This window comes from Taeniopygia guttata, chromosome 2, assembly GCF_048771995.1.
Source record: "Taeniopygia guttata chromosome 2, bTaeGut7.mat, whole genome shotgun sequence".
Lineage (NCBI taxonomy): Eukaryota > Metazoa > Chordata > Aves > Passeriformes > Estrildidae > Taeniopygia > Taeniopygia guttata.
The window spans coordinates 69,564,362-69,588,324 of NC_133026.1; the positions used below are offsets into that span (position 1 = coordinate 69,564,362).

General features: G+C 36.5%; 1 protein-coding gene across 3 annotated transcripts in view; it reads left to right on the plus strand.

Annotated features, from left to right (window-relative positions):
- Nucleotides 1-23,963, plus strand: part of CDKAL1 (CDKAL1 threonylcarbamoyladenosine tRNA methylthiotransferase) — a 374,946-nt gene that overhangs the window by 337,885 nt on the left and 13,098 nt on the right. For all 3 annotated transcript variants that reach the window (XM_002191079.7, XM_072924178.1, XM_030265571.4), the window contains 2 exons: nt 9,363-9,446; nt 13,480-13,644. In XM_002191079.7, coding sequence (XP_002191115.5) covers nt 9,363-9,446; nt 13,480-13,644 — 249 coding nt within the window. The remainder of the gene's footprint in view (nt 1-9,362; nt 9,447-13,479; nt 13,645-23,963) is intronic.

The following is a 23,963-nucleotide window of genomic DNA, read 5'->3' on the forward strand; positions in this document are numbered from 1 at the left end:
TGTCAACCTCCTTTGTGGATGGTCTGCAAAAATCATAAAGATAGGCAAGGCCACTCCTTCCTTGAGTGTTCAGGACAGCTAAACAATGTGTAAATCTCCCTCTGAATCCCCATTTTCACGTACATTTAAACCACCAGTCTTGCCATACCCACACAGAGGGTTAAAAAGATATATCACACAATTACTGATCATTCTTTTTCCTAGTTCTCTCGTGTTAGCCAAGGCTGTGTACCTTAAGAAGTTTCAGGCCTGTCTAGGTATTGTATTGTTTAGTGTGTATGTCCAAACCATTCTATTGGCTTAATTGATAAAATAGCCAGTACACTTGGTGTGGAATTGGGAACCTGCTAGATGAGATCACAGTAGTCTGATTAGTGATGTGATATGCACAGAACTACAGGCAAAAGATTTGACATCAGCTGTAATTTTTTTTATTTAAAAAGTTTATAATGTGGTTGTAACATCTGGGTTAGACATTATTGACCTATCTCAATAATTGATTTCCCTTGCAATTAAATTGTACAGCTGGTTCCACTTTCTTTTGTATTAAAATCCAAATACAGCAAAGGATGTTGCCACTTAATTTGAGGATTGTTGAAAGTCATAGTGTCTTCCAATTTTTAAGTACTTCTTACTGTCTGAGCTATATAAGGGCTTTTTTAAAGAGAAGCTAAAACACAGTGATTTAGTCCATAGTAGTAATTTCTTTCTTTTTGTTTTAGAGCAGAAGTGATTTATCTTACATTTTCTTGAACTGATTTATTTTCATTCTCTTGAATGGATAATAAACAATTGGTCAGAATTTTCATTCTAGTATGCTAATGGAGAGTTGTTTATTTTGCTTATCTTTTTTAGATGCAAATAATTGGCATACAGTTCAAAAAATAGTAAAATGCATCCCAAGTAGTTTGACAGTAGTTGCTATTAAATTCTAAACAACATAAGTCACACTACATTTATTATTATTTAATGACTCATTCACTTTGGTCCCTCTGTGAGCCCTTGATGTATTTGTCATTCAGCATTATGCCGCTAGAAGTGTCAGCAGTTCTAGGGTCTTACCTTGCCTTAGACTGAAGAAACCCCCTGAAGTGTGTAATTTTTGATCATACAGTTTCTACCTTCAAAATAAAAGAAAATAATATCATTATCGTATCCTCATTAACATTTGCAGGTTCTGATGATGTTCAGATGCTTTTTTAGTAGCCTGTGATTCATGTAGGCGGAATGAGTTTTTATATTCTTTTGAAAAGAAAGCTGATACATATTTATGCCCTTTTTAACTCTCAGTGCTACCATTTTGTATTCTAAGTTAATTAACTCTCCATTAGTTTTTACATATTTTGTATATTGTTTAATGTATTAAGAGAGCTTTCAGTAGATTTTGGAGGAGAGTTGGATTTGGCTTTGCAAACAGGGTCATTTTGAACCTTTGTTTTTTTCTGTTATATCCCATCTGCTCTCCCTTTCTTCTCAGATGAAATGAACAGAGAACATTGGCCTCAGTTGTAGGATGAGCAGAAAAATTGTAGTGATAGTTTGGAGAGAAGTCAGACTTTTTTTTGCAATCTTTTTAGTGTATTTGATTAAAAAATATCAGACTACGGATGAATTCTAGGAGCACCCAATCTTACTGGAGGGATCCCAGCATCGTGTCAGAGGAGACATAATTGGCTGTTGATTTGTATCAGTGCTGTGTTCACTTTGTCATCTGTGTTCTCAAATCCAGTATTTTCATCTGTTCCTAAATTTTTCCTGCTTTGTTTTGTCTGCAAGGAAGCAACCTGTGTTTCAGCCTGCGATTTACTGAAGTGGTGCTTGCACTGGGGCCTTTTATTATTCCTGGCAATTATTATTCCTTATTATTCCTGGCAATTCTCTTCCACAGCTGCTGGTGCTGAGCACAGCCTTGCGTCAGTCTGTGCTACATCAGCACCCTCCTGACAGAGCTACTCTGAGCACTTCTATTTCCGTCGTGTAGACAAGACTTTAGTCTGAGTAAACAGTTTGGGATTGTGAGTTCCTAAAGCAATTCCTGGAGAAGTTATTTGATAGAGTATTTACCAAGCTGATTTATAAATTCTCATATAACTGATACTTGCCTGGGCTTATGCAGCTGTTAAGAGAGATCACTGAAACAGGAATTGCATATTGTTGCCTTAGCAACTACCACTTCATATTGTGCTTAAATCACTTGGAAATACACAGTATGTCTTAAGGAACTGCTTCCAGCAAAAACACCCAATCTAAATAATTCTAAATAATTTCACATAAGAAGCATAAGGATGGCCTTTCCTAACAAAGACCATCGTTCTTGTAAGCTTGATTGTTTCACTACAGACTTAGCTTGTTATTAGAAAAAAAAAGCACAATAAAATTTTAAGAACCCATATATTTGTTTACTCATGCCACCATAATCCATCAGATTGCCAAATTGGCTGGAAGTTGAAAATGAAAAGATTCTCCTAAAGGCCATCTTCCATTCTATAAAATCAGCATTGATAGTATGCTTTCCCATACTTTTATTTTTAATGTCAAGTTTTCTTAAGGGTAGACTCATTGTCTAGTTTTTTTGGTTTATTTGTGAAATGTTAGGGGTATGTAAGGAAGACCTTAAACATATTTTACCTTCTCATATGTTTGTTGTTCCTATTTTGAGATGATATTTTTATTTAGAATTTTTCTGTAGATATTTGCAACCATTTTATGGGGTTTGTTAGATCGTTTGAAAAGAGAAGGAGGGAGAGGCTTTTGCCAGTAATACATTAAGGCAGTTGCTTGAGTGCTCATGCTACCTGACGGTCTCAAATACCAGTTTTGCACAGAGTACTTTATATTGCTGTAGCCACTCACTCTGTGGTCACTGTGGTCACATGTGGAAACAGTGTTTCAGAGAGCTCAACAAAACAGCATCTTAGCAACGGTGTGCCAGATCCAGAAAAAAGCCAGTTTCTGACACCTCATCCTTTTTCTTCTTAAGCTGAGGTTTACAACAGAAAGATCCAACGAGAGAGACTGCTTTCAGGGGCAATATGTATCTCCCATTTCAGAAAACTTATTTTCCTTTTGTAATATTGTACACAGTCAATGAAATTTAGAAATGTAGTATGACAGAGTTGTCAACATTCTACTTCTCTTACCCCTTTTCTAGGCAATGAAAAGGAGAGACAAGCAAAATGCAAGCTTACAGAATTTAAAAGGAATCAGATATTTTGAGGACCAGTTGTCATTTTTAGGTCACTGCTCACATCTCTGAATATAATTTTCATCTAAGCTGCATGGCAGGGTTTGTATGTGCTGGGAGAAGCTTTTTCCCAGCAGGAGACCAAATCAAAATGAAGCAGTCAGATGCAGGTGCACAGTAATAGACAGGATCTATTTACCCTGAAGCGTGAGCAGTGGGCCAAGAAAGCAGAAGCAGTCTACTTCTATCTCTCACCTCCTTCTCTCCCTACCTTTTCCTTCCCCCATAACTTTGCCAACAAATTTATAAGGGGACCAAAGAGGTGTTCACTTGCTGTTAATGAGCTGCAGTGCCTGCTGCCGAAGATCTAAAGCACTTTTTTGTTATGCTGATTGTGTACTATTAGAGCTGGCTGTCTTTAATTTATACCTAATCCTTCCTTCCAGCTTACACTGCCTCAAGCCAGCTTGGAAAATGGTTGTAAGCTTTTTTTTCTGTGGGCATCTGTTGCCTGTGTCCATTCTGAATTTTGAATGATGCTGTGGAAAGAACAGTGTGGCTGAAACAAGTGTGCCTAAAAAAAAAATTAAAAGCCATTTTCCTAGGTATTATTTCATAAGTCTTACTTTTTATGCAATCTTAAAAAAAAAAATCTGCAGATTTGTTTAAAGAAGGGCAGTTCAATAATGATGATTTAACAAAGTCAGCTGTATTGGTTGATGTTGAAATGAGACACCTTGCTGAGCGTTGTCTGCTTTTCACATGGGTTTCCAAAGTTTATTAGCTGAATACTTTCCTGTATGTGAAGACAACCACCCAACTCTATTTCCAAGGCTGAGAAAAGCCTGGGCAATATAAGTACAAGAAAAACACTGAGAATTTTGGTTTTGTTGCATATTAGTGCCATTGTAGGACTGAGACAGCATTGTCTAGGTTTGGAAGGAAGAAATAGGGATACGTGAATCCATGAATTCAACTGCTTACTCTGCAGCACTGACATGATCAGGTTCTATGTTTCTGTCCCCAGGTAAAATGCACCAGACATATGCTATAAAGATTAATCTGACTGATTATTGTATGATGCAAAAGATATGGAACTCTAAATATTTATGTCACTCTGTTGCTGTAGTTTTGTGCAGGGGTTATGCACTGAACATAACATAATAAAAAAGAGGCATGTACCCATCTGGAATCAGACAGCCGTTGTAACATGAGCCTTAGTGAAGTGGCAGCTGTCTGTGCTGTGTGCTAGAAAAGCATATTTATCCCAGCATAAAAATTGTCATGCACAGTAGATGAACTATTTTAATGTTACTGCTTTCCAATATCCACATTTAAATCCCAAACAACTTTGTTGAAAAGCTCTGAGACAAGTCCATGCTCTGTCTCCAAGATTACCTTCAGAAAGGGAGAGATGTATACATTCTAAATTTTGGAGGAGCAGTGCTGCATAGCAGAACAAAGCAGTACAAAGGAGATTTTGAAAAGAGATGTGTTCTGGTATCATGAAAACAGGACCATGTCATAAGTTTCTAGAAACTTTGTTGCTTTTACAGGAAGGTAGTGGTGCAGTTCGACTTTTTGTGAGGTGGAGAACATACCTACAATATGCAGACAGAAGACCTAGAGAATGCTTAATTATAATTTTCAAGAAATTTGACTTCTATTTACAGATGGAGTGACATGATTTATAAAAAGTAGGTCCAGCAGTTCATTTCTCCTTTATTGTCAAGAATACATAGTCTGCATAATTACTAAAATTTATTCAAAATAATTAGACCGCAACTGAAAGATCAGGAGAGAAGTAAACCAAAACAAATGTAGAAGAAACCCTATCTACGTTGCTTTTCTTAAACTGTGTTATACTTAATAAAGTTCAAATATGTTTACCAGAAATATCCTATACATCAGAATAATCTGCTAAAACATGCACACAGAAATTGTGATGATGTGTATTTTTCATTGCTTGCTTTATGACAGATTTAAATAACAAATACAGGAAAGCATATTTTTATGTGGCTTCCAAGCCTTGTACTAAGTATGTTCCATGATGATTTGGGTCAGAATCCAAGCTAGCCTCCTTCAAGAGAAATGGAGACATGCTTACCAATTCCACTATGAATTGAACTTAGTCTGAAGAAGGCTTTGGCCACTGTCTCTAAATCAGTGGAGATGCTACATGGGCAGTGTGCCTTCTTCTATGGGAAAAATATAGAAATACAGTGGTTATTAATTTATGTCTTTATAGTCAGATGATTGGCTAATCAAGCTGATAAAATGCAAGTAAAAGAGCAATAAGGAAACATTGAAAAAGATCATGTGCCACATGCTCTGGCTGTAGTAAGTAGCAAATCCAAACTGTGCAATCATAGTCTTCATTGATGGAAAAAAATAATTATGGGGGGTCTACATTACCTTGAGTGTAATCACAGCAGACACCACTGTTGACATTACATAGCAATATTCTATTAAAGCATGTAAAAAGGGACAGTCCTTGGTACCCAAACTGTTGCAGAGTTTTAAAATTGGTCTTCTATTTTGTGTGATTCAGTCAGTTTTGGTTTAAAAGAGAAACTTAATTTGACTGCAGCCAAGAAGGAGTTTGGATATTTCTTGCTGTTCATTCACTTTATAAAATCAGCCAGCTGGAAAAACTGCTTTTCATGGTTTCCGATAAAGGAAAAACTGAGTTAAAGAATTACCATGTCAGAATTTCCTGTAGGAGAAATGAAAATGAAATATAAGTTCCTAAATTATTTGATTATTAACTCTGAGATTTACAAACTTCCTGGTAAATGTTGCATTGCAGGAAGCGATCAGACCAGCAGCAATTGTTGCATGGTTTTTGGTGAAAGCAAATTACCTTTGTATAAATTATGTGACCAGTCCACTTTGCCATGGGAGAGGTTGCTGGGCAAGGTTTTTTTGCTATCATTCATAAATATTTTCCTAATGTCATCCATAAAGTAAAAAATAATGCTTCTATAGGAAACCTTTCCAAATTGAGATGCCAGGGCTGAGTTGCCTCAGTTCCAGATGCTTTGCCAGAATTGTAGTTCCCTGAGAGCTGGAACTCATGTGTACCTATGGAAGCAGATGAAAGAATAGGAATAAAAATAAGATACTGAACTACTTCTGCTGCTACATGCCTGAAAAAAAAATCATCAAAGTTATTATAATTATGACTGTTATTAGATATCATGTCTGGTTTCTGCATATTTAAATTCTGAGAGAGGTGAAACTTAGGCACTTAGAGATCCCAGGGGAATAATTGCAGAAATGATGACATATTGCACTTTTTGAACAAATTTCAATACCAAAGCTGCGTTCTGCGTACTTACATTTCTTCTTAATTATACTTGGATGCAGGATAGATAATAATTTTCTGTCTTACAAATCATGTAGCCAATTAGTCTTGTAGATCATGAATACGCAATGGCCTAACTCATTAAATGGAATTTTCCTTCTCTGTTGTTATGGCAAAAGAGTCTGCAAATAGCTGAGTATTATATCTCTCTGGGAGCTCAGCCTTGGCCAAGGCTACAGATCCATAACTTCAGCAAGTGGACAATTACTGGATTTACTTTTCATTCCTTACAATGTGCCATGCTAGTCTTGTGTGTATGCGTGTGTCTGTCTGTCTGTCTGTCTGTATGCATGTACTGTAAATTGGTATAGGTGGTTTTGCGCCTCTAAACTTCTCAATTTAAATGCTATCATTCTGATGCTATGTGATTAATTTCGTCTTGATTATTTCCCATTCCCAAGAAATTCTGAGTTCAGACTCTTTCCCTCTGGCCCACTGAGACATGCAGACTTGACCTCTTTTGGCTTCTGGAAGCAAAGCTGAGAAAAACTGGCAACATGTCTCTGAAGAAACCACATCTTATATCAAATGATCTAACCCAGGTGTTCTTTTCTTCTTCCCTCTGATTTTCAATTTTTTTTTTCCTGCATAATATGCTTACCATTCTGTCATCTCAGAGTATGAAGATAACACATGTAACCTGGTCTGCCTCACAGGCAGGGTTCATAGCCACGATGAAGGCAGACTATTATGACCAGAGAGATCCACAAGACAACTGAGAAATTAGTTACAGCCCCAATATTTCTCTGAGCCAGTTTTGCTAAGTTTCTGTGTTGGTAAATAATAAACAGGATGTGAAGACATGACTTGGTGATTGGCCTTCGTGCTTTTTCAGTGGTAGCATGTTTGCCCAAGAGTAAATGTTGCTTATCTAACATTCTCTGCTCCTCTTTTTCATTATATTGCAGGACATCTGAGACTTGAGCAGATGTTGAGTTGTGATTTTTAAAAGCTGTGGTCTCAAATATTATAGAAGTAACAAAACCTCTCAGTTTAGGGGAAATGTTTTCTGTAATCTTATTACTGGAGTAGTTATCTTGAGTGCCTTATTGACATGTTTTGCAAAACTACTGTGGGGATTTAAATTTAATGACTGTTTTCTTGAAAATAGTGATAAAAAAACCACCCTGCTGTTGGTTACACTGGATTTTTACTAAAATTTGAGTATTGTTTTATCTGTTGTTATTTGTAGTTGCAGACTTCCCAGAGAATGGAGATTCTAAAAGTGTTATAAACAACTCTTAAACACCTCCTAAAAGTATGCAAAAATATACATATTTCTACTATTAGGATTCTGTTACTGAGTCTGGAACTGGGGATTTTGCCCCTTCTGCTGTGTACCCCACAACTTGTGGTTCTGGCTATCAGACTTTGGGGAAATGAGCTAGGTGCTTGCTGTCTCCCTCACTTTCCAGGGTTTACTTTGGGAATGTTCCAGATAAATGCACGAGAAAGGGAATGCAAGAGTTATTCTGTGAAATCTTTCTTTTTAGCAAGTGGAGAATTATATACTTATCTCATATGTATACATATGCATGTACATATATATGCTGTAATGCAGATGTGACATTGCTGTTCCTATTTGTTAAAAGTTCTATTTTCTACAATTTACTGTAAGAGAAAATCCTAATCTTATCTTTTACTGCTTGTACCTTAAAGAAGTAAAACATTATTATCCTCTCTGCATCTTGCAGAGTTCACATGGAACTTATGATGGAGATGTTAAAACTTGTGTGTAACAGCTGCCTTTAGGATGTGGTGGGAATCTTTCAGGGAGAAGGGAGGGGAATGTAACTTTGCTCATGGATATTAAAACTGTTGAGTAAAATGTGAAACCTTCTTGAGTCTCAGAATAGTAATAAAAGCAGTGAATAAATTTAACTTGCTAGACAGTTGCAATTTGCAGAATGCATTTGTCAAATAGTTTGGAAATAATCTAGAGCACATTTAGATGGAAAAAGTAGAAATGGGTTCAGACTAAAAATGTGAGCTAATTGTCCTTCTCGGTTTGCAGAAATTAAGCTATACACTTCATCATAAACTCAGTAATGGACAAGACCAGAGGGAGATTTTGAACTTTGGGGAAAGTGATATTTTGTTCCATATCTGTTTGGTCCCTAAATGCAACTGATTTGTCTTGGAGTCTTCAATTTAATTTTTAAAATGGGTGCTTCCTTTGAACAGTGTTCGTGCATTTGGAAGTTGAGAAGTATAATTGAAAGACAGATCTTTCCAGACCAGTGTTTGTTTTGCCTTTAGTATGTTGGGTCTGTGAGTTGTTAAAAACTCTTCTTCTTGAGTCTTTGTAATATGCACTGTTGGCTCCACTACCATGGAAATTGGTGTGATCTCATGAATACAGTGAAATGAGATCACCAAGAGGGAATAAGGACATGCCCCAGCATTGTAAATAACAAGTGTGACTTTTAAAGAAAAGACACCCTTTTGGGGATTGATTGCAGATTTTTTTCATTAGGTGGATGAAAATGTAATGGACTTTGTTCATATCTGACATTTTTATTTGCTATCATGTTAATAAATAAAAATCAGTTTATATTTCTGAACTGGATTTTCATGTTAGGCCCCTCTTTTTTTTTCATTACAGCCCCTCAGTTCTATCCCTCGATTCTTTTAACCCTGTCAGTTTTAGGCTCTTGTAAGTAGGGTTTTCTCTACTCTGCTTTCTTACTGATACTGAGTTTCCTCAGAGAATTTGATTATTTCTGCTAAGGGCATTTGTTTGTAGCTGAAGTTCTCACAATAATTCGTTGGTTTTAATTTCTGTGTCATCTCTCATCTTCTATTTTCCAGGTTGGTGAGAGGCAGAGAGTTCTGGTAACAGAAGAATCCTTTGACTCCAATTACTATGTTGCTCACAATCCTTTCTATGAGCAGGTACAGTTAAATAAACCAAATAACATATTTTTGCTTTATCTTTGCTTTCTTATAATCTCAGCAACACAGTGTGTCAGGATAAAAAAAACAATCTAGTAGAGAAATAAGAAGCATTTTCCAGGAAACATGTGACCGTCAAGACTTCTTTATGAGATAATTTGTTTTATTATTGTGTTGTAAATATAATTTACCTGAAATTATGTTAAGAAATACACAGTGGCTATTTGAGTGTACAGTTTGGTTTAAGAAGCTGTTAATTGTTGCAGTAATTTTAATTTTAATGTCCCCAAAGCACTGATTTCTGAATAGTTGAGTCATGACAATTTGTATAAATCTTTCTGAAAAGGGTTGCAGGCAGTGCAATTTGAAAAAAAAATCTAACAATAGAAGAGTCAGACACTTTTTTAGATTAACACTTCAGCATGGCATATTGTGTTTCATAGAATCATACAATGGTTTGGGCTGGAAGGGGCCCTGCTGGCCACCCCTCTTTGGATGCAGCCCAGGAGACAATTGGCTTTCTGGTCTGCAAGTGCACATTTCTGGCTCATGTCTGGCCTCTCAACCACCAGCACCCCCAAGTCCTTCTTAGCAGGAAAGTTCTCACTCTCCATGAATTCTTCTCCCAGTCTGTACTTATGTCTGGGATTGCCCCAACCTGGCTGCAGCACCTTGCATTTGGACTTGTTGAAACTCATTATGATTTTGTGGGTTCACTTCTCAGGCTTGTGTAGGGCCCCCTAAATGGCATACCTTCCTTCTAGTTTTTTTAAATTTCCTTCTGTGTACTTCCTGTAGATAAATTCTTGCCACACAAAAACATTATCTTTGAGCTGGGAAGGAAGCACATGCATCAATTTCACAAAATTGTTATTTTTGCTCAAAAGCTGGTGAGTTGCTTAAGACCAATAAAATTTGCTTTCCTGAATCATCATGATTTTATTTTATATTCTTAGAGCATTTTCTTGCACTAAGCTGTCTACAATTTGCTTTTGCTACCATTAGTTGTTCTGTTTTCTGAACCTAGGAAGATTATAGATGATGGCTGTGCCTTCTTCTGGTTTTGGCTTATGTTACAGAATTTATTAATTTGTTTTTTCTTAGTAGTAAGTAACATTACTATTCTTAAAATATCTGTTTCTGTTAGATATCTGAGTCACTAATTATTTTTCCTCGCTTTCTTTTTTATTTTCTTTGTTACATATCCAACTTCTAAGTCTTATGTATTGATGCTCCTTGATTTTGTAGTTTATCAGTCAGTTGAGCAACATAGTTTTCCACATAGAGATTAAAAAGAAATGCCTTGGGACTTTTTTGTTCATTGTTTTATGGAAGCCTAATTAATTAAATGAAAAGCAATATGTATGGGAAACAAAGTGTTGATTTTTTGTGTTGTGTTTGTACAGCACCTAATGCAGCTCATTATTTGAACTGGTAAAGAATTTACAAAATACCAATAGTCACGTAGGGACTCATTTTAAATTCTGTTAGGGAATAAATGCTTCCCATTAAGAAAATGCAAATCTTTTCCCTAAAATCTTTTGTGTGGCATGTTTCACAAGGATGGTATCCTACTGCTCACCCAGGTAAGCCCAAGAATCCATGCTCATAACTAAGATTAATAACAATAAATTGCATGATAGTAAATTGAAAACCACTCCAAAGTCTAACTATTATATATTATTTAAGCTAAAGCTTGGAGTCCTGGTATGATGTTCTGTTAACTCAAATAGTTATCAAATGTATTCTGTCTTCACTGAGCTCATCTGTACTGAAAGAATTTGCTATTAAACCCACATCAATACAGCTACACAGACAGACTTAGTGGCAGAGCTGCAGCTGACATTTGTGGAGGCTTAGGTGATACAGTTTACATTGAACAGAGTAGTCTAAAGTGACCAAAGAGGGCTTTGCCAGATCCACAGCCAAGGTGGGAGGTTCTGCTGGTTTAACTTAGTTTCTTAGAAATACTGTTGAGGATTTTTTCTTAACAAATACTTCAAAACATATCTGAGTGTATACCAAGCCTGGACACTTGGTTGTTTATGGTATCTCCCAGTTATTTTCATTTAACCTGTTTCTTTTTCTGAAGTTGGGTTTATATTTAGTTATTACCCTTTTTTCATGAGGAGATAGAAGATTTACAGAGGTTATGAGCCCAGTGTATGCTCAGCAAACCTAGTTTCCCTTTGATATAAATTTGCCCAAGATGAGTTACTTGGGAAGAACTGCGATCCAGTCACGTTGTAACACTCTCTGAGCATTAGGATCCCGACTTTGTGTTTGCTTATTAGTCTCAGCTTGCCTGCCTCTGAAAGGCAAAGATTTTGCGTTGCTTGGAAGATGCTTAGGCAGCTCAGCAAAATCCTAGGATCTTGAAGCTCTTACAGTCATGAACACTTTGAGGAAAGAAGGGAAACCACTGGTGGTGATTTCCTCCAAGTGGGACAATCAGCAGTTCTGATAGGTGAAAATGGAGAGGCAGAGAAATGGTCTCCAAATATGCGCAGTGCAGGGGTTTTTTTCTCTGAAAGTCCTCTACACATGTAGTTCTAAAAATTAAGCCATTTTTAAGGATTTCAATTTCAGTATCAAAGAATCAAGATAAAAAGGTAAGATCTTTTCCTATGAAAAGCTCTACTTGTCCCTGGCAAGGCCACACCGTGAGTGCTGTGTCCAGTTCTGGGCTCCTCAGGACAAGAGAGACACAGGACTATTGGAATGGGTCCAGTGGGGGAGCAACAAAGGTGATCAAGGGACTGGAGCACCTCTCTCATGAGGAAAGGCTGAGGAAGCTGGGCCTGTTCATCCTCAAGAAGAGGTGACTGAGACAGGATCTCATCAATGTCCATAAGCATCTGAGAGGAGAGTGTCAGAGGATGTTTCCGGACTGTTCCTAGGTGGTGCCAAGCTGTAGGACAAGAGGCAATAGGCAGAAACTGATGCACGGGAAATTCCCCCTGAACATGAGGAAGAGCTTCTTTACTGTGTGGATGACCATGCACTGGGACAGATTTCCCAGAGAGTGTGTGGAGTCTCCCTCACTGGATAAATTCCAGAACTGTCTGGGTACAATCCTGTGCCATGTGTTCTACAATGACCCTGCTTGAACAGGGAGACTGGATCAGATCACCCCTCTGAGGTACCTTCCAACTTGACCCATCCTGGGATTCTGTGTGTGGATAAGCTTCAAGTAAATGTTGTTAAATAACATTTCATTGATGAAATGTTCATTATTAAATTTTGCATTGTAAACAGTGTAAAAAACTGTAATTTCATCAATAAATTACTTTACTTTTCTTTTTCAACTGCTTACCTATTTTAGAGCCATTTAAAATCCATTTATTCCTCCATTCCAAAAAATGTTCCTCCTTTATTTTGGGCTCTTTCATTTTTTAAATGCATGACCTAGGAACATCTGTTTTGTGCTTTTTTGTGAAATGGGACTGTCTGATATCAGGGTTGTGCAAATTCAGGAAAGAGTGGCATTAGTTGCTGACCCAAGAAACAGTCATCTATTTTTACAGGCATTCATTGTCAATCATGCATCTCAGCAGCAAAGGATCTGCACAATCAAAATAAAAGCTTGTACAAAGAGAGAAAAGGGTATACTTTCTGTCCTGAAGCCTTTACAGACTCAGAAAAATTTTTTTTAATAGTGTCATGGGACAGAGATGAAAATGGGAAGCTTTACAATAGTCTGTTAGAATTGTGTCATACAAATGTCCTTGGGAACTGTTTGGGTCTGGATTCAAAAGCTGCAATTCAGGCCCAACTTTCATATCAATCAAAAAGCATGATTTAAGGTTGGAGTTGAAAAAAGCTGAGCTAACACTGCAAAGCTCTTGTAGAATGCAGGCTGGAGATCTTACTGGTCAAGTGTGCTAGGGGCTGTAGTGTACACTGGTGATTAAAATGTTTAAGTTTTAGGATTTTCTCTGATGTTTATCAAAAATATGTTTTCTGAGTGGATACTAGAGACTCTAATGTTCCTTGTGATATTTAGTAACTATGTCTTTATTTTATTTGAAAGGTTCTTGTGCCAAAGGATCCTCTGTTAATGGGTAAGATGGTAGAAGTGGATATTTATGAAGCTGGGAAACATTTTATGAAGGGGCAGCCAGTATCAGATGCCAGAGTTCATACTGCATCCATCAGCAGACCTCTAGCAAAAGGAGAAGTTTCTGGTTTAACAGAGGTGAGTAAAAGACATTTTCTGCTTTACTACACTGGCAAATCCACAGCTGTTCAAGCAAAATGATTCCATGCTATGTATCTGTTATAATTTTATAGTTCCCATTTATATATGCATGAAGCTTTAATCTTTTCTGACAGATTGAAATCTGAATTCAAAATATGTTTTTGCTGATGCCTGTAACTTTGCTTTGCTGACTAGAAAGGCAATAATACACTTGTTTCTTGTTTCTAGATGCAAGATGGGGAAAGAACTTACTAGAATTGAAAAGATTAAACACCAGTAATTATATAATTCAGTATATTTCACTTTAGTGGAAGGATGTATCAGTTTAATTTTTTTTTACAAAGCTGCTGTAAAAAAATATGTATTGATGACATATCTGTTAAAACAGGTCTAAACACTATTCAAAGATTCAAAATTAATTGATGGGTAGAGGTGCAGAATATTTACAATATATATTTTGGGAAAAAGGTTAACATCTGATTTAGTCATGTAAAAAAAATGAAACTCTTTTAAAAAGAGATCTGATTCTTATTTTACAGCTCAGTAGATATGGCTGTTAGCCAAGTATTCTCATACATTTCATGGAGCTCTAGTTGTAAAAACTGATGGAGTGTGAAATGAAAATGTGTATCACATTTCTAAGCATCATTTGATGTCCTTTCTCCAGCACTGTTGTTAGGATCTCCAACAAATATGTAGCACATGGGAGAAGGATAATTAGTAGCTTATCAGCCACTGCTGCTTTTACAGTAAATTGCTGATAAGTATTAAAGTATATATATGTCCTTTTTTATGTTCTAAGTAGTCACATTTAAGGTACATCATCAAGACATACCTGAGGTGACCAGTGTTAAGCTAAGCTCCTTGGTCTTTTGAATAAGCCTGGCTGTGGAAACATAGAGCAGCAATAATGCACTCCCTGTAATGCACCTACTGTAATGTGTTCAGCAGGTCATGACATCTAAGCACAAACACATTACTAAGCTCTCCATTAATATTGTCTGTGTGTATGTGTATATTGGCCTGATAAGGGTCTGTAAGAGATAAAAAACAGCCAAAACCGTACAATTGTCTGGTTGGACTATGTGGCTATTTAAACACGGATGATTTTTTCATCAGAATGTTTTTTTTTAAATAATCTCCTGGAACAGAACCAAGACTGTCATTAAACCTGAGTATGTGCTGCCAGAAACTTGTAGATGGGGACAAGGAAGCAGACTATTGACTGATTTTTTTTAATGTTAAAATGAGAGGTAAAATTATTAAAATCAAGGATACTGATAATTTCCATAGGGACTCATTGAAATATATAGATCTTGTCCTGCCCTTTGGATAGGCACAAAGAAGCACATGGAATTCCCCCATAAATGGCTGCAGTAAGCAAATGATAAGGCAAAATGCTTTTCATGAGTTTTGTGGTTATCAGTCCTCCTTCAAGGGAGTATCTTCTATATGACTGGTCCACTGGAAATGTTAGGAACTTTTTTTTAATGGAAAAAAATAGTATCTCAGTAAATGGAACATCTTTGGTACATAGAAGCTGCAGCTGAAAGCTTTTAATCACACTTGGCCAATGTATAATATATGCAACATGAACTGAAATTCTTAGAGGGAAGTTCATCCTGAAAAGTCATACATATAAATAGAAACTCATGAACTTTCTTTAGGTTTCCAGAAAAAAAAAGTCAGTTTGCCACAAAAGTTACCTTGGATTTCTGGCTGGCTGCAAGATGCAATTTGGATTGCTCTGTTTGGTTAGACTGTGGGGAGACACTTCCTGCTGCATGTGCTCAAGACTTATAGTTCCAATCAAAGATGCTTTGAGCTAGATAAAAGGGGCAACATATGAGCTTTGTAGTTTGTTACATGCACAGATGGCAGGTAAAAGACTAAGGAGGCAACTCAGAACTGATGAATTCAGATTTCTCAAAAGTAGCAAAATATCTTGGATCTTTAACAAGACCCTAAGTGTCTCCACTAGTTTTTCTGCAACTTGCAGAACTAAAATCTTGGATAAATTTTTCATTGTGCACACGTATGAGCAAGAATTAATGTCTGCTTATTATTAATGGTGTTTTTATTAACTTACATGGGACTCGGTAAAAGTGTTTCAAAATCCATCATAGCTTACTTCTCTCTAATGAAGAACATTCACAGAAAGAGTGAAAACTTTTGAAACTGTAGTTTTTAAGGAAATTAATCAATTGAGAGCACCATCATGTGAAGATGTCAAAGCAAGTCGGAAACTCATCCTAAGCAAGAAGGTGCTTCTAGAGTTGCTATGAGGAGAAGTACCTCCAAAGAATCAAGGCTTATCTTCAGTCGTGTGCTCTCTTTCTCATCTGATACATTACCCTCAATAATTTTTCTGACAAATTCAGAGTGAGCACCACAAGCAACATGGGTGTCCAAAGAAACAGTTGTAGACCAATTTTTTACCTTTTTGGCTGCATGACTCTGGCAGCAAATTGGTCCAAAGAAATAAAAGAAGTAGGTCGCCAACTGGAGTCAACAGATTTGACTGAAAAAGAGAGAATGCAAAATGCAAAACCACAAAGGACAATTTACAGGGTCCATAAAATATTCACACATTCTGTCTGTGACAAGTAAGGAGGGAAATATATATGTAATTAATTCAGAGTATTTCTAGCATTTCATGCTTTTTCAGTGTATGAAGAACACGGCTAATACATATACCCATGAATGTACTAATTATGTAGAATGTCTTACAGTTACTATACTCTTTAAGGAAAAAACTGTAACCAAGTAGGTGATGGGAGGGGCGTCTTAACATTCAGCAATGTTAGGCTCTGTGGCAGAATTTGGGATGGGAAGGACAGAAGAGTCTTGGAGTCAGCAGCTTGGGTTAAAAACCTGTCAAAGCAATCAGACTTAGTGATTGCTGTGGACATACTAAGTAGTAAAATGCACAAGTATTTGCCAGGATTTTTTTTTTTTTTTTAACTTTGGCATGAATTTTCTTATAAAAGCCACTTATAAGTTATAATTTAAATAAAAGCCACTTATAATTTTCTTATAAAAGCCAGGGAGTGATGTCTCCGAGTGGCACCATTTTACAGGATGGCTGTTTGGGAGGGCAAACACATTTGGAAATTTCAGTTGACAGATTTACTGTAGACTTACTTGGGTTTAAGATGGACAGTTGCTGATTCAGTAAGAAAACCATATTTAGAAGGCATACATTGCGTAGGATATATAGATAAAAGTTGAAGTCAATAAAGCATGAACATGTGTAAAGGCATTTTTGGATTTGGTTCTAGTAAATCTAATAAAGGATATATGTGAACTGGACATTAAAAAGTAGTGACAGTAACCTTAAAATGAACATTCAGACGAAATAAACCTGTCACAAGTTACTAACTGCAATTACAAATATCAGTGAAAAAGTATTTCAAAGCTCTGATCAATACTTAGTTCCTTCAAGTTTCACAAGAACAAAAAGAAGATGTAAATGCGGTAGATGTTACATCCTTTCATTGAGGTAGGCTTGAAGCTGACAAAGCACTGAGTGTGGTTCAGCATTTTGAGATTCAGAAAGCAATTTACCATGTTTTCTATGTTCTTAAGCACTCTGGTAAACATGTCTTTCAGGATTTGGAGGTGGGTTTGCAATGCACATAGTGTTGAGTATATTATCTTTGGATAATATTTTTGAAAAGTCAGCAGTGTGTGTCAACAGTCTGAATGTAATCTAATTTAGAAAAAAACCAATTTTAATATTTGTATTAGTTTTATTTGGCCATATTTAGGGATCTTGACTGTTTCTCAGCAGCATATAATAAAATACCTAATAAATGTATCCTGTTTACAGACAAATGTTTGCCCAAACTAATCATTGAAAAAAAGTAAGAATCTGAAAGAATATGATCTCTTGTTAGACCAGAAATAGAGTATGTTATGCTTCTGTACTCCAAAAATAATTCTGGTTGTTTACGTATGTTCTGTGACTAGAGGAAAAATACTGCAAGATGAGAAATACATGAAGAAAAGACCAAAGGGCTGAGGGATAAAAATAAAAGGCTGGCTACCTGCCAGAGTTGCAATGCATTGCCAGAATCAAAGCCCCGTAAGTCTGAGGATCTTTGGTGGGAAAATTTTAATCAGATGGAAAATTAAGGCAAGAGAAAAAAAAATAATTTTAACAGGCTGTTTAATCCCCAGTCATGATTATTTTATGTTCACAGTTCATGTTTCTATAATGCATCTATGAATGAATTTCTTTTCAAACAAATACAGGCACATATTTCTGTTTTCTTTTTTCTATTGGTTTCTGTGATGATATTCTCCATGTCTAACACTTCCCCTGTGAATGGCATCTGCTGGGAGCCACCATTTACAATGTCTCCTTTTGTGAGTCTGGGACCTTGGTCCGCATCTCTGTGGCTCCCAGGCCTTGGAAATACTCAGAGTTGGCCTGTTAAGCTAATAGCTATTCAAGCCATTGGGCTCTTTGGATGAAATGAGGAGTGAGCCACTGATTTTCAGTTAGCGACCAATTATTTGGTCATTCTGCTTTTTCCCGTTTTCTTTCCCGTCCTCCCTGCATTTTAGTTGCAGTAGGTTATTGTGGCATTATGCTTCTGGATACTAATGAAGAAGATTTATGTTACTGGTCTTACATTTAGCCACAAATATTTTCTAGTTACATGAGCAAAAACATCACCCAACCTTTTTTTATGATGTTAAGAAACGGGAAAGACACATATATCAAACACTTCTTTATAGCCTGCCAGAAAGAAAATTCACAAAGCATAGCTTAAAGGAAACTCTCTGATCTCGGGTAGAAAGGGTGCTTCACTTGCAGGCAAAATAAAATGGAGAAGAGGGCAGAAAATATCTTCTGCTGGAACAGAAATGAAAGAAATCATGTCAGAATTAAGATCTCTGCATTGGAAACTTCCTTTAAGGACTTGGAAGGAAATGTGGAAGATGTGCATTAATTAATAAGTACAGTTTTTACATGTGCTGGAGTTTCAAAGTGGTGGAATCTTTGGTTCCTGAACAGGAACTAGACATGAGAGATTTAGGGCAAAAAGAGAACGAGGAAGCAAATTTTAGATCAAAAATGGCATAGAGGTGTGAGTAGAGAAATCTTACATAAAATTTCAGAAACTGCAGAAATTATGAGATATGCTTATGAAAGATTGGCATTTCCAAAGAAGAAAGATAAACTAATATAGAATATACCTTTTACCTCTCTCAGAAAGCTACTTTGCAAAGGGATCTTTGTGTCACAAAGTCCAAGAAAGGGCAATATGAGAAATGTGGGGAAGTTTCTATTAAAGAGAAATATACTGACACAAACAGGAACATTTTCTATGTAAAATCATTTTCAAGTAATTCTTTATGAAAATATGATGCACCACTTGGTTGCTCTTGCATTCTTAAGAACATATCTTTGTTAGCTCAGTTGAACTCTCTCACACTTTCTGATATATTTTTTGTGACACTAAGCTGAGTGGTGCAGTTGTCACACCTGAAGGATGGAATGCCATCCAGAGGGACTTGTTCAAGCTCAAGGACTTGGCCCATGGGAATCTTGTGATGTTTAACAAGACCAAGTGCAAGGTGCTGCAGGGCAATCCCTGGTATGAATGCAGGCTGAGGAATAACAGATGGAGAGCAGCCCTGCAAAGAAGGACGTGGGGGTGCTGGTGGGTGGGAGGCTGGACATGACCTGGCAATGTGCACCTGCAGCCCAGAAGGCCAATCTCATCCTGGGCTGTGTCAAAAGCAGTGTGGCCAGCAGAGAGAAGGAGGAGATTCTGTCCCTCTCTTCTGGTGAGACGCCACCTGTGGTGCTGCATCCAGCTCTGGGGTCCCCAACACAGGAAGGACATGGACCTGTTGGAGCAAGTGCAGAGGAAGCCACCAAGATGATCAGAGGAATGGAGTCCTCTCCTATGAGGAAGGACAGGAGAATTGGTTTTGTTCAGCCTGGAAAGGAGGAAACTCTGGGTTAACCTAATTGGTCTTCCAGTATCTGAAGGGAGTTTGCAACAAAGATGGAGAGGGACTTTTTACATTAGCAGGTAGTGACAGGACAAGGGAGAATGCATTCAAACTGAGAGTCGGTTTAGATTACATACTCAGAAAAAATTCTGTACTGTGAGGGAATGAGGCACTAGAACAGGTTGACTGGACAAGTACTTAGTGCTTTTGCATGTATTAATCTGTTTTATTTAATATGTTCCTTGTATTCTCTGCTGGTTGTAAATAGAGGTCATAAAAGATGGTGTAAAATCCTTATTAAATAATCTTATTTTCTTACATTTTCTTCAGTTTTTTCATGAAGGTTACTACAAAGTTAGTGTAATAAGAGCTATATTTCCTTTTGCAGAGCAGAGCCCAATGAATGCCATCTATGGATGTTTTTTAAAAGGACCTTTGAAAGTCTAATTTTTTCCTGAAAATTGTCATGTGCTCTTTCTTGGATGTTGATTTTCGTGATCTACATATTATCTGCATGCTGTATTGGCTTTGTTTATTTGGGGAATTGAGTTGACATGAATTCTTCTGCTCAGAAGCCCATTTCTTGGCCTAAAATTTGAAACTTGCAGTTGAGTCTTCCTTATGGGCAGAGTAAATTTTTCTTACTGAGTTTAGGTAAGCAGTGGCTTGAATTGCATGTAGTGATTGGAGAATTTTAATCAATGCTAATGTCTAGGAACATACTTAGCCAATGTCTATGACAAACACTTGGGATGTAAGTCAGCCCCCTTGGGTCATGGGTATGGGCTAGGTGACTTCTTTGTTTCCAGCTTATCTGCTATAATTCAATGAACGTTTTAATTTAGCCATTTGATGACTCCCAAACTGGAACAAAAGCAGTGCAAGTGTGTTGATCCAACACATTTCTTTTCCCTGCTTAAAAGGCTAAAATATACATGGGTGATTAAAGAGAGGAAGCCCAAGAGGCAGCATAAGACCCTCAGCAAGTAGTTTTATCCTGGTGTCTTTAATTTAATGGGTGTGTTGTCTTTCTTCCCATCCCTCTGGCAGGGCTGAATTTCAACTGCAGTGGTCAAAGCTCAACTGAAACAACACATATTATGTAGACCCTTTTCAAACAAATGTTCACCACAGTCCATTTCAGGTGAAAAAATCTGAACTTTAATTTATTTACTTTTAATTTCCTCAACAGTTATTTTGCTGAATGTCACAGTTTAATCACTTAAAATACATAATTATGTTAATCCTGTGCAGTTCATGCAATAAATGGAAATAGTAATGGCTGGGAAGATTCAATTCTAAGTCATTTTCTGGAGAATAAGCAAAGGTTAAACAGAAATGTTCTATCCCTTCTGCCTCCAGAAGTAAAAGTGCTAAAATATTTCTGCCATTTTTGTGTTTTATTTCTAGTACTCAACCTGCTGATGCTGCACTGCAATATCAGTAAGTGGGTTCTGCTCTCTGTTGGCATAGGGAAATCTATACTCATGGTAATTTTAACTGCTTGGCACTGCCTGTATTATTTAGGAGATCCTTTTAGAATATTTTTTCTTTTCCATCAGATCTCTAACAAACAGACTCTTTGGGAAAAAATAAATATCATTTGATTTCGGTAATCCTTTATCGTTTAATATACCAATGTTCAGTAAGTTTTAATTGGCTTTCAGGAGAAAAGTATAGCAGCCACAACTTTTCTCTGTTTTTATGTTGCTTTGGAAGTCATCTACATCCAGTCCACAAAAATCATCATAGGTTTGAATTTTACAACTCTGAAGCAAAGATAGATGGAGGATATTCATCTCATCTGTACATTTTATCTCTGTTTGCAGTACTTAGTCACCTCTTTTCTTTTTATTAGTACTCCTTAGATCACCAAAAAGCACACTTAAGGCAGTATTTCTCTCTCCATTCCTTCCCTATCTCTGATTTCCCTGTGAGCAAATACAGTCAGAGGCATCAGATATTTATGTCTTGAGTGGATGTTATTTCTGTCTGTTCCTCCTTTATTGAAGCTGTAATTAAAATAGTCTTTCTACATGAATACTTGAAAGGGACAGGACAAAAAAGGCCCATATAGCTCATGATACAGCTTTCCCCATCACCAAATGGAAGGTCAGTAGGAGGTTTGAATTTACATGTACAAAATTCTGGAATGTTGAACATCAGCCTCTTAGAAATGTATTTGTTGCCAAAACCATTGAAGTGAGATGATTCATTACCTTCAAGATTGTTTTGAAGGGCAGTAAAAAAAAAAAAAAATTACAGTAATGAGATTAAGCTATTTTTTAAGTAAAAACTGATTTAAAGGTGTAGCTTTTGTAGCTCACTTCAAAAAAATTACCAAACTATGTTGAAGATAAACGACCATGTTTTGTATCCTTTAATATTATTACATGTTCAAAATCTTTATTAGGTTATGAATAGATTAATGAGTTTCTAATAGTCTAATAATCATCCTTTGTGTTTTTGCTTATTTCCTTTATGATAATGAGAATTGCTAATGTATATATAAATTTTGCAAGCAACTTTTTTCTTTTATTCTGACAAGTCTCTTGAAAAAGCATTGAACTGCTCTGCAATATTAGGATTAATTTTGAGTTATAGTACGATACCCAGATACATTTTTAATCATAATTTTCCAGTCAGACTTTTATAATACTTGGACATAGTGATTTATATTTGTGCTTTTAATATACTTATAAGAGATTTATTAGAGACTGAAGATTTTTGGTTTGAATTTTGTGGTGTCAAGGGTAATAAGATAAGGAAAAAGCATAAGAAAAAGAGGAAAAGGCTTTTCAGTAAGAGAACCAAATAAGTTTTGTGTGGTTTTTCACTACTAAATTATAGCTGGGGAAGATGTCTGCATATAAAAATTTAAAAGCACATTTGCAGGGGCTGTGTCTTAGACTGAAATTAAATTGCAGTTGAGTAATAAGTTCTGTTTGATGGCTACATTGAAGAAAAGGTATCTTAAAATATTCAAATACCATACTTCAGTGAATTGGATGTGAACTTCACAGCCTTAAATTTAGTCCACCGAGCATATGCTCCTAACTACCCTAGAATATCCAAAGAACTTACTGTGACTGTTGAACACATTAGAATGACTGTATGCTCAAAGACAGTCCACAGAATGTTATAGCATCTAAGCAAGCTTAAAAACTGCTGCTTATTCAAAGGTCACATATGGTAACTTTGTGTTTATGCACGCTGTATCCCATATCAAGTTTAACATTCTCTCCAGATCCTTTATCATGCTGTTAGTTATTAAGGTGTGTTGTTGCAGTTTTACTGGACCAAACAACAATAGAAATAAACCCTTGCTCTCCTACTACAATCTCTCCCACTAAGATATTTTTAAAGAAGTCTTCTCAAACTACAGGCATAATAATCACAATAATAATGTAAAAAATTGCATTCTCCCTTTGAGGAACTTGGCTCAGGGCCTATGAGTTTTCATGGGACCTGACTCCTAAACAGAGCTTTAGGATCAGTTCTTATTTTTAGCAAGTTCCAAAGCAAGCTGTTCCTGTGGGCTTTATCAAAGACCATGAAAAAGATACACAAAAATTACTGGTTATTTAAGTACTTTGTTAAAGACAACTTTACTTGTAGTTAGTGTGCAGTACACTGATACTGATAACCTTCCTCTGACTACTTCCCACTGTGTATTTAAATTACTTGTAGAGTTCTCCCACCTACAATTTATTATTTCAGACCTTGGAACCCTTCTTAAAAATGCAAAAATTTTTTTTTTCTGATTTGTTGTAATGCCAGCCGTTCTACCCAGAAATTACAAATGGATCTGTTGTAATGGTCTGATCCAGCAGTGGGATGAAGGAATTCTGGATTGAAAATCTAGTCAGGTTAGCATGAAAGGTTAACAGAAAAAACAAAACAGAAAGGTGGTGGTGTGGTAGGGTTAGTGTAGATAGCCCAAATCCCATATGTTCCCATTAAGGTAAAATTGGTGCTACATCTGTTTGCAGGGTCCTTTAGGCCTTTCTTTTTCATCACAACATATTCCAAAACTTGTTCATCATTTTTACAGAGAGTTGACTCAAAGCAGATTCACAGGTTGGCATCAGAAACAGTTCATGTTTTGAGGTTCCAAAAGAGTCAGAGGGCTTCAAGCACAGCTTTTCTGTGCTTGAAACTCAAGCCCATGGGATGTTAAAATTCCAGCATATTTAGTTTCATTTCTTTTCTTCGAGTCAGGACCGCAACTCAGATTTGGTGTAATAATAAAATCATGATCTGGGGCATATTTCTTCCATTCTATTTATTATAGAAAAACTAGAATTAGGATGAGGAAAATATATGTACTGCAGTGGTGCTTC